Genomic DNA, 16,748 nt, shown 5'->3' on the forward strand with positions numbered 1-16,748 from the left:
GGCAAATTAAAGGTCAAAATAACAAAAAAATGACAGGTCTAAAAATGTTTTATAACACTCATGTTAATTTAATTTTGAATGTTGGAAGATAATATGGCATATTTACTGTGCCATTTTAAATACAGGTAAACTTGTGAATCAAACACATTTTTCAATTTTTCACATTTAATTTAGAGGCAATAAAGAACTAATTTTCACATTACAGTCAGAATTTTAGACACAAAGTCATAAATGGATTATAAAAAGCTAAGAAGAACTGCTTAGTAAAAATTGATTGAGATTTAATCATAATCTCTCCAGTGACAAAAAGGGTAATAAAAATATGCTTAAAGTATACCATTTTCTTTCCCAAGGGAGGGCCAAACACTCCTTTCCTTCTCTTATCAAGTTTAGACATAATAATGTTTTGAGTCTGTGCTGCTGTTGTTTGGGCTGAGAAGTTGATCAACAGAGGACTGTACACATCCTTCTCCAAACGATTTAACAAAAAGTCCTGTGGGGGATTTGGAGACACTTAATTAGCTCTACTTAGCACAGATGTTGCATCAAAATTCAGTTTTCATAAACACCTTCAACCTGTGTTGGAAGTGACAAGAAAACAGTCTTTCTACTGTAAGCCTGTCACTACCTTTATAAAACATGCTGTAAGTAAATGAGTCTATGAAATTGTTTTACATAACCTTCGCACCTGACATAATTATGCTTGTGTCTCATATAACAGCTTGATGCAAGCTAAAAACCGATGAAATATGGATCTCTTTAAATCACAATAAATTTAACAGTTAACCTAAAGGATGAAAATCAAAAACATGCACAACCAACATAAAAGCTTTTATGGATCAGCCATGTGTCAACTAATTCATGTAAATATATGCACATTTCAGAGAGACCTCATTCATTATAGTTTGAGGAGAACATGATGTTTCTCCACTTATGCGTGACACATACAATCTCTTTCATTCCTTAAAACTCTGTGAAAGAGCCATGTGGCAGAGTGTGAAAAATGATGATTTAATATTCATGTGCTAAATGAGAGTGATGAAGTTGGCACCTGCAGGCATTTCACACTCACAACATGGAGACTTTAAGAGTCCTTTAAATTTTTGCCAAAGATTCAAGAGGGGGAAATTGTGAAAAAATAAAACGGAAAGAGGAGGCAGAGGGAACTATGAAGTGAGTGGGTACACGAGTAGAAAGAATGAATGAATCCTATTAAATCAATCTTACTGAAATAACTGGTGATTCAGATTATATTGATTTTTTTTTTTTTTTTTATAAGAGTTTTGGACAAACATTACTCAGTCTGTTCAATCTTTATATAACACAAGCACAAACTGTTGTGTAAACTGATGCCACAGGCGTATTTAAAACAAAAGCATAATGATGCAGGTAAGAGAGATGAGGCTGTTTGGCTGATGGATTTCCAGTTGAGTGACTTTCTAACCGTACCATCGACCAAAATACAAGCATTGAGTGTGTTTGTTTCTTGTGGAAAGGGGGAGGGGGAGCATACATAGTGGGCCACAGTTAGTCTCAAACCATTGACTCATTTATCACAATCTGATGACGTCAACCCTTGCGCGCAGACGTACAACATCACGTAAGCGGTTTCATGCTCAGCTGTAGATAGAGACAGATGTGCCGTGCACCTAATTCTTTATTTATTTATTTATTTTTCAGCAGAGGCACCAGTGGAAGTCCTGGCTTACTTGGTGTCATAGGTGAGATTACACAAGACCAAAAGACACCTTTGTTAATATAGTGGTACAGTTTTCAGTCAGTGGGCAGGGGACAAGAGTTCAAATCCTGACTAAATATATCATACTTTTTAAGTAAACTTCTTTTATGTTCCCAAAAAGTCTCAAGCAGCATGACTCTTTGATGAGTTTTGAGTGGTATGATAATAACAGATAATAACAGAATATTCTGTTTAAAGCAAATTATCTGTTGAAGGTGAGACTCAATTCAACAGATGAGTTTTAGTCTTAAATAAAACTTTTTTATACCTATGAATACAAAGAATTTCACCCTGTTGAAGAGTCACAATTCATAAAATCTATGGTGTGGTGACTAAAACTCAGTTTAGTATTAATCAGTTCTGTGAACTGATTAATACTAAACTGAGTTTTAGTCACCACACAGTTTTTAATTGCAGTAAACTTTCCTCATTAAATGGCACAACCAGCAGAATCAGAATTATGCAGGACATACAAACTATTCTAAATTAGGAGTGTCAATTTAATGTGTTAATTTAGATTAATTAAAATATTAACATATAGTATTAAAGTGGAAATGAAGTAGTCAGTCAAGTCAACATTATTTAGTAAATGGATTTCACTCTAATCAAAAATTATACAACAAACGATATATAACACAATATAGAACACGATAAATGTAACCATTTAAAAAAAAAAAAAAAATTGTTATCGCTTTTGTAGCAGGGGCGCCGCCATTTTGCAGTATTACAACCTGTGACGTCACAGGGTTGGTTGGCTCCGTTGGATTAATGAAGATTATTATAGTTTCGATTCTGGTCTTTGATTTTTTTTGCCTCGTTGCTGTAATCGTTAGATAAACTCATAATATCTGTCACCAAGTAGTTGACCAATAGAGGGCTCCAGTGCTATTTGCAAAGCAATTCCGGGCTGATAAAAATAGGCAAACAAAAATAATTCAGGACTCCAGCAGTGAAGGAAAAGTTGGTTAAAAACTTTATTGCACGAAATGCAAAAGGATCAAAAAAGATGATGGCAAGGAAGGAAGATGACGGAATTGGGGATAACATAAGGAGATTATCCATTGTATGGAGCCCTGAATGGCAAACGTAGAGTCACAACAAGAAATACTTTGTGATTTTTTTTTTCATCTTTGATCTCTGTATATTGTGGAATGACAAATGGTGTTTTTAATGGTTGTGGTGCATTTTAATTTCTGACAGTCATTTTGGCAACATATTGTACATATCCAAGTATAACTATGAAAATCTTGAGACAGTGGGACTGAATGTGTCTGAATGTGTTTTGGGAAGCGAAGCATTACTATTCTCCGTTTCAGCGGCAGTTTATGAAAATGGACTCTTTTGTTCTTTGCTTTAAAATTGTAAAACTAATTTTTACATCCAGGAGCAATGCAATAGTGGCCTCTCTTTTGTCTTCTAATGCCCTGTGGCTTTCCAGTTTTGTCTCCGTCTTTATCTTTCACTATCTGTCCTCCACTGTCTGCCTCTCTACATTTGTATCTGTTGAACTCAGGCAAGACAACCAACCCTGTGACATCACAGGTTGTAGTACTGCAAGATGGTGGCGCCCCTGCTACAAAAGCTATAACAAGACATCATTTTGTCTTTTAAATAGTTACATTGTACGTGTTTGTTATATAATTTTTGATTAGAGTTGAATCCATTTACTAAATAATGTTAACTTGACTGACTGCTTCATTTCCACTGTAGTCGATTGACAGTCCTATTCTAAATAGTGGCAGACTGGTATTCATTGTGGTAAAAACTGCACTGAAACACTCACTAGAATGTAGACGCTCTTGCCAGTCCCCGTGGGGCCAACAAAGATGGTGGGCTTCTGATGAGTGATGAGCAGCTTCATGAGAGCAGTGTAGCGTACAGTGTTCTCCGTAGGCACAATTATTTCATTGAACTGCACATCTTTGGGGATGGGGGGCTGTTCCTTCAGCTCCTCAGTCCATAACTCCCATCTGCCTGGACCCTGATAGAGTATCATTGCTCATGTAAACCATTTAACAAATATTCTTGTTAGCTTTTTTATTTGGAATTTTGTTCTTCTATCCTTCAGTGCTCTCTGAACCTACAGTGTATATTAATGCTGCAATGTTCCCAATTCCACCATCATGACACCCTCAAAAATGTCATGATGCACTCTTTGTAGAAGTCTTATATACACCACAAAAGAATTATGGGCTTGTTCATATTCCTGTCAGTTCAGAAAAAAAGGCTTTTATCTACAGTATAAAAATGTAAGCAATGGATAATCCATTTCTTCTCTAATAAATGACATTTTCAGCATTTAATGAGGCATGAAATTGGCAAATTAGTCCAGGTTATGCCTGAAGTTTTATTACACAGAGATAAAGCTTGTGATTTCTAACAAATAATTAGACAGATGACCTAATTCAGGATGAGGAGGGTGTGCTTCCTGAGCAGAGAGTGGATTTGCTTATTAGTAGGCCTATTTCAGGATGAAAAACAGAATCAAGTTCACATGCCTCAAACTCCAGAAATTAAGTGGTTGATTTTATACTTTGTATTCTAAATATAGATCAAGCCAGGATGGCATGTTAAATACTAAATAAGGATGGATATTAAATTTGCACAATTGCTTTCTAGAAAGCCAGATTGAGAAACATCTCTGAGAAGGAATAAGAAGCTGCAGGAAAGTGGAGATAATACAGATAACATAAAAGATTACATATGTGTCATCTACCTAATTACCTCCCAAAAAAATAACAGGAAAAAAACTTCCCAAAAGAGCTCAATCTGCTTTTCTCTACATATCCACTCAATTGTGTTGATGGAACTTCCTGACCTCTTTGAGGAAGCGGTATTCATAGAGTGTGCCCTCAGTGGGTAAAGGCACTGTCAGCTGCTTGGCGGGAGGCTCCACGTGCTCCAGTATTCCATGTTGTGTGCGTGTCTCTTCACTGAGGCCACCTGCCAGCATCTCCCTCACCAAACCATCAAACTTTACCCTTCCAGCCTCAGTACAGCTGGCTCCAACTGACCACACGAGGCAGAAAACAAAGATGCCCTATACAGGAAGAGAGAAAAACATTGTTTTTATGCAAAGCTAGAGGTAGTGTTTTTTGACTAACAAACAGCTCAGTAACATATTACTGTTGACCTCTGATAAGTCCATTTTGAGGTATCATATTGAGTTTTTCCATAAATGATCTAAATCATTACTTTCTCAATTGCTGTGTTTAATCACTACGACCCACTGCTGACCTTCCCACAGCTGCTAATCCAATCAATTATTCATAAATATTTCTTTACAAACTCAGTTCCACCTTTAGATCAATCTGCTGCAGCAATGACAATCAATACAAACACTGCCGGTATTGATTTGGGACAAAATGCTTTGTGCTACTTTGGCATTAAAAAAAAAAAAAGCTTTAGGATTGAGCAATACTCTGATGACTAACTGAGAGGAAGCAAATAAAGTCATTCCTATCTAAGAGGAGGGAGATTTTCTAAGCATTGATCCTGTACCGGCACCTAATCAATGAGACTCGCCATCTATGTTGGCACTTTTTGATTCACTGATATGATCTCCGTCTCAGAGGAGCAGGTGGAGAAAGATTATTACCTTTAGAGGAGAAATGCAGACAGTATTGACAGACTTCAGACAACACAAAAAAAAAAAAATGGCAAAAGTTGCCTTCGGCTTAAGATATGACCTTTCGGGGCAGTAAAGCTAAGACATTTGTGAGAAGCAATTAATATGATGAATTTGCAATGGACCACTCAAACTGAAAAAACATCCCTTGTATGCTTTAGAGGACTAAGTGAAACTAAGCAAACAATTTTGATTCACTAGCCATGAAAGCTGATTAATCAAACAAATGAAAAGATGAGGTCCTTGAAATACACTATATCCAGTATACGGTATCTCTCCTGTGTATTTATAACCTTCTGAACCCTATCTATGGGTCAGATATATTGAAACACTTAAATGTTAAAACTATTTCACATAATGATTGATCACAATTAGATCAAATGATGAAAATGTGGTGCCTGTTGAACGTGCCACCATGATGCTAGCGTGTTGTGGATTATTTCTAGGAAATTGTTATGTGGCTGCTAAGATGTTTTGCTTGCTTTTTAGCCAACTGCCTCAGTGTAGGCTCAGCAGAAGTGAGGATCAACTTCAGCTACATAGGCAAAGCTGTGAGTGTTGAGTCCATAAAGTGTCCAACATTCCACATTTTATTTCCTCACCTCAAGCCAGGAGCAGACATCTCTCTCATCCATCCCCTTCATCTGGCTCTCCTCTCTGAACTCATCCATCATGCAGTCCATCAGATTCATCAGAGACCTCACCAGGCTCGTGTTGGTCGTGGGAGATAATTCCTGATAACCACACAAAACACACTCCATTAGTCTGGACCAAGAACCCGTGGCTAGATGATCAATGGTGCTCCATCATACTGGACAAAACTATCTTAAATGTACAACGTGAGATAATAAACAATAGCTCAACAATGGCTATACAAAAATGGCAAACAAGGAAAGAAATGCAGCAGCAAATGAGTGGCAGAAGAAAGCGCTACTTTGTCTGCCAAAAACTGTATAACCAAAGTGCACTGTAAGCACTAAGAGACAAAACAGGACTGTCAGGAAAAGTGGTATTTAAAAAAAGAAAGCACATAATTAGCGCTTTATCCCATTCTGAGCACAATGCATGCATGTAAGCACAAAAGAACCCTTAATTGCAGAAGCCTGTGATTATTGGGAAAGGAAATTCTGTATGTAATGCCTGTACTTAATTGAGCACATCGAAAAAATTTCCTATTCCTTCCAGACTCTTGTAGTAATAATTATGTTTCATAAAAAAAACTAATGTCTTTGTTCAAGTGTCTTTTTGTAGTATCAGTGCATTATGACAAGAGGTCACAAATCTCAAGCTGAAATTTGTTTTTATGACTAATCGCTTATTATAACTAAAAAAAAAAATGGTGATGGAAATAATATGAGGTGGAAGGGAAAACAATATTTCAATGCTTTTGCAAGTTTCTTGGAGGAACACAAAACTTTTTTGCAAGAATACAAAAGTGTTGAAACATAATTTTTTTCTCCCAGCTCATATTTTTTGTCCCCTGTCCAATCCTGCTCCTGGAGGGCCACTGTCCTGCAGAGTTTAGCTCCAACCCTAATTAAACACACCTGAACCAGCTAATCAAGGTCTTACTATAGGCTAGAAACTTCTAGTCAGGTGTGTTGAGGCAAGTTGGAGCTAAACTTTATAAGACAGTGGCCCTTCAGGACCGAGTTTGGACACCCCTGCCTTAGGGGCTTCATAATTTAGAAATGAATGAAAATAAACTATTGATTTGAGGTTGAGATCTGAAAAATATTTAACATAAAAGAAGATAATAGACTGATGAATTATAAGAGAGACATACAACTTGGAAAGTTGTAAATTAGCATCATTATGCAAACATATTTGAGTAAAGAATTCTGCTGTACAATAATGGCCACTTTAAATTGTAACTTTGAGAAAGTACACCATTCATGGTATGACTGCAGTCACATTGATATGTTTAGAGCAAAGAAATATTCAAACTAACAAACATACAATATTCAATCATCTGGGTGTCCTGTTTAGCTTGGATTCAGTGGGAAGACACTCATTATCTGCAGCACAGTTACAGTTGTACCTTAGTGCCTTTGCGAATGAGTTCAAGACATGCAGGCAGCATGCGGTCGAAGAGGCCAGTAATAACGTCTTTGTGCATGGAGCTCAGAGTGGACGGCAATGTGTTGAGCCAGGACAGCATCAGAGGCCGCCATCCCAACATGTGAGGCTCCATGTAGATCATACCACACCGAGAAACCTAGAAAGCAGTAATGTCCCAGTTCAAGGATATATACAGTACAGTTCAAATGTTTATATATGTATTTCAGTCTTCACTTGACATGATTCTTTAGAAATTATTCTAATATGCAGATTTGGTGTTCATTATTATCAATGTAAAAAAAAAAACAGCTGTGCTGATTAATTTTTTGTGGAAATCATGATTTTTTTTAGGATTCTTTGAAAGTTCAAAAGAACAGCATTTATTCGAATTTGAATTTTTTTGTAAAAATGTAAAAGTCTTTACTGTCACTTTTGATCAATTTAATACATCACTGATGAATAGAGGTATTAATTATTAATTAAGATAATACTGATCCCAAACCTTTGAGTGGTAAACAGGCAGAAATGTTGATATTGAATTTGACTAGATAATGACAATGAAATTATCTTCTTTTGTATATATCAAAAAGTTACACACAAACAGCACTCATAACCACAGTAGCACTTTCTAAAAAATGTGGACATTGAACTCAAAAGGGTATGAAACTTTTTATATATATATTACTTAGCCATCTGGAATGGTGCATAGTTCAAACAAATTCCATTTTATTCATCTGCACAGCAGCTGCACTGGGTTACTAATAAAGATAAAGGTCTTCTGTGCTTAATGGTTTGATGAATAGCACATCATCAAGGTTACGTGATGGAAACAGCTGTCGGAAGCCGGCTCCCACGGAAGGCCCATGCGAATGGTAGAGGTGTAAGTGAATTGCAAACTGGGTGCTTTTGCACAGGTGTTAAGCCCGAGGAGACATCTGGGCCAAGCATGACCTCGAGAACACGTTAGCTTGTTCAACTGAATTCTCACTGAACTTTGCTCTAGTTTGCAGCAGGCCATATGAGTCAAGCATCAATATATGAAAAGGGGGAGAGCAAGAGAGAAATTGCAAGAGACAGATATGAGCCAAAGGGAGATGGTTTATGCTTATGCTATAGTGAGACCTCTTTCTTTTTCTGTCAAAGCAAGACAAGATATTCTCACAGATTTGATCTCCGTCTCACTCTTTCCCTCTGGTTCTATCTCCAGCTTCTACTTTGATCTGATCTGGTGGCGGTCGCAAACAACACGAAAACACACGGACGTTCACACACACTTTGATATTCTTACACGCTTTCTGTCTCAATAACATGCTTGTTTAATCTCTGTCATCATCACCCATTCTTTTGAACCAAAGTCTTCTGCCCACACTGGGGCAAAAAAGGCTGGGATCCACAACTATACGAGCCTTTCCTCAGGCTGGGATGTGTGAGGCAGAAGCTTTGTCGGATACAAAGCCATCTTAGGAGAAGACGCTGAGATAAATAAGGGGAGGAAATCGCGTTGGTGTTTCTGAAAGAAAGAATTCCAGTAACGACATGCCATTATGCCATTCTTGAGTAGGCTGGATAAGGGGGAAATCACAGTGTGGGTGTGTTATTGTGGCACTGCCAGTGAATTGATAAGTCCTCTTTTGACAGGTTTGCCGAATGACAACGACAATCCCATTTGATGGTCTACATTTTTTGCAACCCAAAACATCAAAGGCTGCCTGAGAGATGTTTCTTCTGATAAAGATATTACAAAATGCGTTGGGAAATGTGAGGATATATTTTCATCAAATTTCATCACATTTTTAGACTGTACTGTATTTAAAAAAAAAAAAAATGTGCAGTGTAGGCCTGACATTGTAGGTGGAATATATTACAGGAATATATTATTAGAATATATTGCAAATGCTTGCTAAAGCGTTCCCAAAGTTAGAAACAAGCGAGTTTATTTTTAACAAGATTCGTGATCATTTTTGGTCTTTTGATATTACTTGTTTTGTAAGCCTGCATGTCACAATGTTATGGAGGCTTTGCAAAAAGAGTCTGTTTTATTATGGATGTCGCTGTCTAACTAAATTGGACACAACAGTAAATGTGCAACCCATGTATGAATACCAGAGCAAAGTGATCAGCACTGGTCATCTTTTCACAAAAAAGGATGGACTATTATAGTCCGACAAAAAATGGACTATTTAATCTTTCCATTTAACTCTCTCCCCACCATTGATGGAATTTTCCAGCTTTCCATGTTTCCACTGTTATACGGTAGGTGGCGCTATTACACATCTTCTGAAAGAATACAGAATCTCCAGATCAAAACACAGAAAAAAAGAAGCAGAGACAAGCGATAGCATATGTAAAATAATGTGATCATCAAACAATAAACAGCATATAAATCAAAACTGCCCAACATTACCAAATGAAATGTCGACCCAGGAAGTGGTATAGGACTGTGCAAGCTTTGGGGATATTGATGGAAGCGATCTATTCCATCTATGTTTTGATCATTGTTCTGAATCTGATCCATACATAATCTTTGACAAAAACTAGATTTTCTCAGCTTTCTGCTCAAAATGTTGCTTTTTTTATGAAACTTGCCTACATTCAAGTGTTGATAAAAAAAAGAATGCATGTAGCTAGAATAAACTTTTTTTGTTTGTTTGTTTGTTTAAAGGCAGAGGCTCCGTTCTTTCTTTAGACATACTGCATGTTCAGATATTCATACAATAAATTATTCTGGAGGCCATGAAAGTTTTTTGAAAATGAAAATTCTGGCATTGGCTGGCAACTTTAAAAAAAAAAAAAGGCTGGCGGGGAAAGAATTCATTCAAATGACGGAGAGAGAGTGGAAAATCAAAATATAAAACCAAAATATGACTGTTCTTGGCAACAACAACAACAACAAAAAAAAAGTTGCTAACGTTATAAGTCTCGGGGGGGGAAATAAATAAAAAATGTGTGAATTAAAAACCGCTCCTTTAATAGAATATTAAAATGTCCTCTTTGAAATATAACTACAATCATATTGAGAACTTATCGTTCCAGTGACTTCCATTCACAGGTATGCGAATGTAGGAAATGCAAGCTGATGCGACTTAGGCTGCATTCCAAAGTTCAAGTTTGGTCAAATCTGACCTGTAAAAATTTGTATAGAAAAAGAAGACCAATAGAAAAACGATATGTCATGCCACAATAAATGATCAACGGTTCATGAAATAACCTTTACAAACTTCTTCCATTCCTTATTATAAGATTCACTAACAAAATCATTTTACAAAAATCAAATAAATGCTCTCTCACCGTGGCTGGCGAAGCCACCTCCAGGTCCATGGGTTCAAAGATAAGGCTCATCTGTGGGGACATCTGGATGATCTCTCCACTCATGAGACAAAGCTTCTTGTTGTCATCCAGTACAGTGTTCATGTTCTCAATCCACACTGCATCCACAGGCCCATCGAAAATCAGCCACTTTCTGTCAGGACTCTGGTGGGGAGGTAGTGGGCAGTCATTTCAGACTCTAACAGAATCTAACTTCAACTTTTCTGTTTGTGCTGTTGCTATGTCTCAATAAAATAGGTATTATTGTAAAATATGTTCTTTTATTGTAGCACTTTGTAGACTGGAGCTACTCGGGACAAGATGTTTTTTTCTGCAGAATAACAAATGATGACTGCTTTTCCTAAAAAAAAATTATCTGACAAACCTTTATTAGGCTAACATTTCCTCATGAACGTTTCTCCAGTCAAAAAATATTGATACTTAATTTTTAACACTGTGACATCTGTTCAACATATCGCAAGTTTGTATTGCTTGCATTGTTTTGGCCTAGTTCTTTCCACTGAAACAGGCTTTTCCCGCTAAAACAGTCACGATTCTGTAACATGCCTTCAATGGCTCAAGAAAATGCAGTGGCAATCAAATATAAAACTAAGTGTGAGGCAAACATTTGACACCAGTCTCCTCTTATTATGTTGCTCTTTATTCCTCAATTACAGCTATTAGAGGATCTAGGTTTGTTCCTCACTTTCTTGCTGCACCAAAGAGAATGCTCTACTGTGTTTTCTGCCAACAACTGTTTAAACACAAACATTTCTATCATAAGACAGGGAAACAAAGCTTCAAACTGTAATCCTTTGGGAATGTGGGTATGACTGCACTCTGAATAACATTAAAGTTAGTGGGTAAAAGATGTCACAGATTTAGGCTTAGTGTTACCATGGTGAAAGAAATATAAAAGCTGCATGTTTCAGGCAGACAGCGCTGTGGGAATTTAAGTACTCTTTTTTGGGATGGCTTTAACTTAAACACATCAGTTTTTTTTTCTGTACATGGAGAGCCATTATTACTTTTTACTAAATTACTTTTTACATTATTACTTACACAATGTGTGCAATGCTGAGAAGCAATAAATGTGAGGATGGATGGATGAACAGATGAGCTTAGAGAAGTAGAAGGGGATGTATGGATGGATGGAAGGAGAGAGGGATGGATGAATGGATAAATGGATGGAAAGGAGGAGATTGGATAAAAGGAAGATAGGAATGGATATGGGGATGGACAAATGGAGGGATATATGGATGGATGAGAGGATAGAGGTATAGATAGATGAATGTATGTATGGATGAAGGAAGGAATAGAAGGATGGATGGATGGATGGATGGATGGATGGATGGATGGATGGATGGATGGAAATAGATGGAAGGGAGGGAGGGAAAGAGATGGATGGATGGACAGATGATTGAATAAATGAGTTATTCAATAAATGGAGGGAGAGCAGATGAGTGGAACAGAAGTGGGATGGGTGGACACATTAGATGAATGGAATGGAAATTGTACCTGGGAAGTGGCAAATGCTCTATAGCTGACAGCCAAGATGCCATCTGACCACTCATGGGAGACGGGATCAAACTGGCCATACAGCTGGCCCATGGTGATAGACTTTGGGTTGATAACAGTGATCTGAACCCTGTTCTCCTCCATCAGACCCTGCATTCAAAACAGTTTGTTTTACTGATACTACAATACAATACTTACACACATTTTTGCAGCATTGTTTTCAATTGTGTCATATTAGCATGTGTATGAATGTGCTTCAGTGCAGTGATTTATAGCAGTACCATCACTAAATGTGTTGTCTGTTCTTTGGAAACACAAGAAATCACATTTCCTTTCCATGAAAACATTTTGCAGAGTTTTTAAGCACTCTATTATGCAAAAAGAGCAGTTTGTATTGTGGTATTGTGATACAAATTCACATCCACTTGGAACTGCTTGAGAAATGTGGGAGTATTTGAGACTTTGGGAGTTCACATCCTCTGGGTACAAGAAAAAAGTACTCAAAAACAGTCAATAAGTAGGATAAAAGAAAAAAGTTTAAAACCCTATCTTATGTAACAGACGTACAATGTTGAATGCAGAAAGCTCTACTCCCACTGTGACTATTTGAGCAGTACTAGTTTTTGTTAACAGTTGTCCATTTCCAGCACCTTCTCACAGATGTCATGCAGGGCCGCGGATAGCACGCGGTAGGCAGATGTCTTCCCACCGAAGGGCTCTCCCACCAACATGAAGCCGTGACGCACAATCATCATTTCATAGATCTGCAGTATCTTCTCAGCAAAGAAGTCAGTGACCTGCAGGTTCATCTTAGCACTGTTTTCCTTAATAGCCTCAAGCAGCACACTATAGTCTGGTTTTGGAAGCTTGACCCCAGGGAATAGATCAGAAGTGATACCCTGTACAGATTCACAACAAATGAGAAGTTAGTGAATATTAATTTGAGAATGTAGATTTTAATGAATGCATAATTTGTGGTATATGTAGAATATATTGATGTTGTACCTCAAATAATGGAAGGTCATGAGCCAGAAATTTTGGAAGGTTAACATCAATAATAGATCTCAGCAAAAGAACATCTTCATTCTCCTCTGGAAACTTTAGCTGTGACATGTTAAACACAGGGAGAGAAAGAGGTTTGACACTCAATAAAAGATTTGCTTGTGCTGTCACTTTTCCAGGGTCTCCAGGGGACAGTGGCATTCAGCCACATTGTCTTTGCTCATTCTTTACCATCACAGTGATTTGCAACTCAGACCTGAGGGGTTTAGAGCATGCCTTTGTCTCCAGAAGTAATTTCAAGATGGAAAAAGAGTGCGGTCTCGGGTGTGATGGTGCAAAGATTGCTGTGAAAATGACACAGGCGTATTCATTTCTGAGAACAGCAGAGATGACACAAGCAGACACTATTCAAATTTGGCAAAACGAGAAAAGCGAGTGGGAGCTGTCAAGGTCAGGGTATTCCCGTGCCTATTTCAGTTGTGTGAGATTCGATTTTTGTGGATTTGATATTCCAGGATTCTTACTGTCACACAACAGACACTTTAAGATAATTAATGGTCACATTCCAGTAAAATACAAGTCATCACTACTTTCTTGAGTGCTTGTCCTGTTCTATGTGGAAATATTCAGTTATTTAAGCCAAAGACTGCATTCTACAAGAAAATTCACTCCCTAAAAATTCAGGTAATGACAACCATATTTTTATTAAAAAGACCAGGGCTGGATTTCCCAAAACCTTCTTAACTCTACGTCGTTCTTAAATTATACCTTAAGCTGTGCCTTAACGTTAATACGCGTTTCCCGAAACGCTCTTAGTTAAGTATACCTTCTGTAAGTCATTCGCTCGTAAGGTTGGTCTGGACCACTCTTAGCTATACCTTATCACTGTTGACAGTCAATACAAATATAATTCTACACGCAGTGTTCAATTAGGATCATGGCAAAGAATAAAATGCAAAGATTCACTAAATTCAAATGTGCTTTAGCGCTGATCCAGAGACAGATGCGCGCTCCGCGCTTGTCATATATCACAACTATTCTGTGTTTTTAACCTCATCAGGTTTATTTTAGGTTTCAGACATTTACAGTATATACACATTTGAATTAAGTATGCTACTGCATAAAAAAAAAGACATTTATAGTTTGTTAATATCAAATTCCATACACTGATGTCTACGGAAGCTGCAACAATAACCATTTCACTTATATAATTTGACGAAGTGTTTTATTCATATCAGATACACATTGTGTATGAAACAAAGTTTACTCTATTCTTCTCCCAGTTCACCGGCCACATACTTTTATGTATTTTGGGGAAGATTTCGTAAATCCGACAGCTCTGAGTTTGCACGGCAATACATCGCACAACAAAACACGTTCACTTCCACATATTTTACAATCGGAATATATCATAAAATTCATGATATAGTTAACAAGTTTGTGAATATTTTGAATAAAAAAATGAAAAAATGATATAAACGTGATACCTACATGTCTGTCAGCTGCATGACGCGTCTCCAAGGAATTAAAACTTTGTTCTAAAATAACAGTCGCCTTAAACTCACTGATGGGGGCTCTGCGCCCCGAGAATATAGATAAATTACAATATAGATTTAGTGAAGCAGCCCCTGTATAGAGTGAATTATCGATTCTCGAGCCATCGATATCAACCAATTCAGCACCACCACGGACAGTAGCTGGTAACGTCGCACTTAAGAAGATAGAAACGGTGTATCTTCAGTTAAGGTCTACCTTTAGAGTCTTCGTAGCACACTAAGAGACAACGTTATTGGAAAATCCAGCCCATATCATGGAAAAATCAAAATTTTCTTAATATTTTGAATGTTAAACAGTTAAATCAACTGTACACTTCCTTCCCAGTGAAAAAAAGATAGTATGTGTACTATAAAGATGCTGCATATTTTTTCAAAACTATGCCCACCCAGTGAAAGTGAGGAAATAAGGACAAACTAGTACATATACTTTTATTCCTAAACACCAGAGCAGATAATTAAAGTATATAAGTAAAAAAAGTTTTTTTTTTGGTTTTTTTTGTGAAAACACAAAGTCAAAGATTAAAGATTTTTTTCTAATTTCTGTAGATATTGCGATAATACCAATATTATGAATTCTTTTGGACCCAAGAATAGTGTAGTGAAAATCTGATCTTGTGACTTTTTGACATATAAGAGGTCATTGTACTATAAAACATCCTGTAAGTTTCAGAACTCAAAACTTCCTCGTTAGACCAATAACAGTTTTTTTAGTTTTTTTTAACCCAAGCTGCTAAAATGTCTAGTTTCGGATTTTGTCACATTATTACATCATAGTGCGACGAAAGACCACCTCCGCAGAAGAAAATTAACACCTACATCATTGCCTCTTTAGCCCCATCCTCCGATTCGCGTCTGTAGTAGTAAATATGAGTGGGATGCAAACAGGATTACTTGATTAGTAAAAGTGACTCCTTTATTCAGCACAAACACAGAACAAGATGGGATTTATTCCTCCAAATAAATGCAGCTGCCACTCCTAAAAGTTTGCAGGGAGTGAGTGGCCTGCAGTGTGGCTCTGACAAGGGACATGGCTTTTATTCAGGTGGTGCAGTCATATCAGAACAGCAGAGTAAATAGAAAGATAGTATTCATCTTGCTTGAGGCACATTGTGTAAGCTCTGCAGTTGTTCCTTTGACCTGTCTAATCTGATGCCCTATGGCTGCACCACTATTCTCAGTGTTCTCAGTGACTGTTGGTAAATGAGACCTGTATGAGGATAGGCCCTTGTGCATACTAAATAAGCTTTTAGAAGAAATTAGTGCAGCAGTAATACATCAAAGATCAAGGAATGAGCTCAGGTAGGGCCACCTAGGAACATGAAAGTGCTCATGCTCTGGCCTTGCTTCAGGAGATCTTATGCTGAAATGAGCATATTCTATGGTGCTCTGCACAAAAGCCTCGACTGCCTGTCTAGCATTCAAATGGAATTATATTATAACATATGACAACTGCAAATTTGCATTGACATTTTAATCTGAAAAGTGTGGAGTTTGAAAGCATGCTTTATTACATTCTGTGCTTTTACACTTTAGAGATGACGAGAGAGAGTACTGATTGGAGCCCAGAATACTTTAGGGTCACAGTTTTTTTAGCAAAGTTCTCAATGTCAATAGTTTGAGTTTTTCACAGATTTGCAATTCTCCGTGCTGCTGAATTGAGTGTGAACACTATTTATATTCAATGTCAGATTCATTTGGCTTTGATCCACAGGCGAAAAGTGGTGAGAGGGAGAGAGGAGAAGGAGAATGCAATGGGAATTGAGATAAAGTGGAAATGTTTCACTTCTCGAACCTTGGTAACTCTGTGCTGATAACAGTGGCAGGCGAAGAGGAACTGAGCCAATTGCAGTTGGGAGATTTAGAATTGCTTTAACAAGTTTATGAAGAGCTCAGAAATGGTGGCTCAGCAGAAGCAGCAGGAGCCAAAATACAGTATATA

The 16,748-nt window shown here is 37.3% G+C and overlaps 1 protein-coding gene across 2 annotated transcripts in view; it reads right to left on the reverse strand.

The window, feature by feature from the left end:
- The window catches only part of dnah7 (dynein, axonemal, heavy chain 7), a 78,106-nt gene that overhangs the window by 36,221 nt on the left and 25,137 nt on the right, over window positions 1–16,748 (reverse strand). For both annotated transcript variants that reach the window (XM_048193567.1, XM_048193568.1), the window contains 9 exons: window positions 13,257–13,355; window positions 12,902–13,150; window positions 12,252–12,401; window positions 10,716–10,898; window positions 7,408–7,584; window positions 5,969–6,100; window positions 4,557–4,778; window positions 3,522–3,719; window positions 338–493 (listed from right to left, as the gene is read on the reverse strand). In XM_048193567.1, coding sequence (XP_048049524.1) covers window positions 338–493; window positions 3,522–3,719; window positions 4,557–4,778; window positions 5,969–6,100; window positions 7,408–7,584; window positions 10,716–10,898; window positions 12,252–12,401; window positions 12,902–13,150; window positions 13,257–13,355 — 1,566 coding nt within the window. The remainder of the gene's footprint in view (window positions 1–337; window positions 494–3,521; window positions 3,720–4,556; window positions 4,779–5,968; window positions 6,101–7,407; window positions 7,585–10,715; window positions 10,899–12,251; window positions 12,402–12,901; window positions 13,151–13,256; window positions 13,356–16,748) is intronic.

The sequence above is a fragment of the Megalobrama amblycephala genome, linkage group LG6, assembly GCF_018812025.1.
Source record: "Megalobrama amblycephala isolate DHTTF-2021 linkage group LG6, ASM1881202v1, whole genome shotgun sequence".
Taxonomy (NCBI): Eukaryota; Metazoa; Chordata; class Actinopteri; order Cypriniformes; family Xenocyprididae; genus Megalobrama; species Megalobrama amblycephala.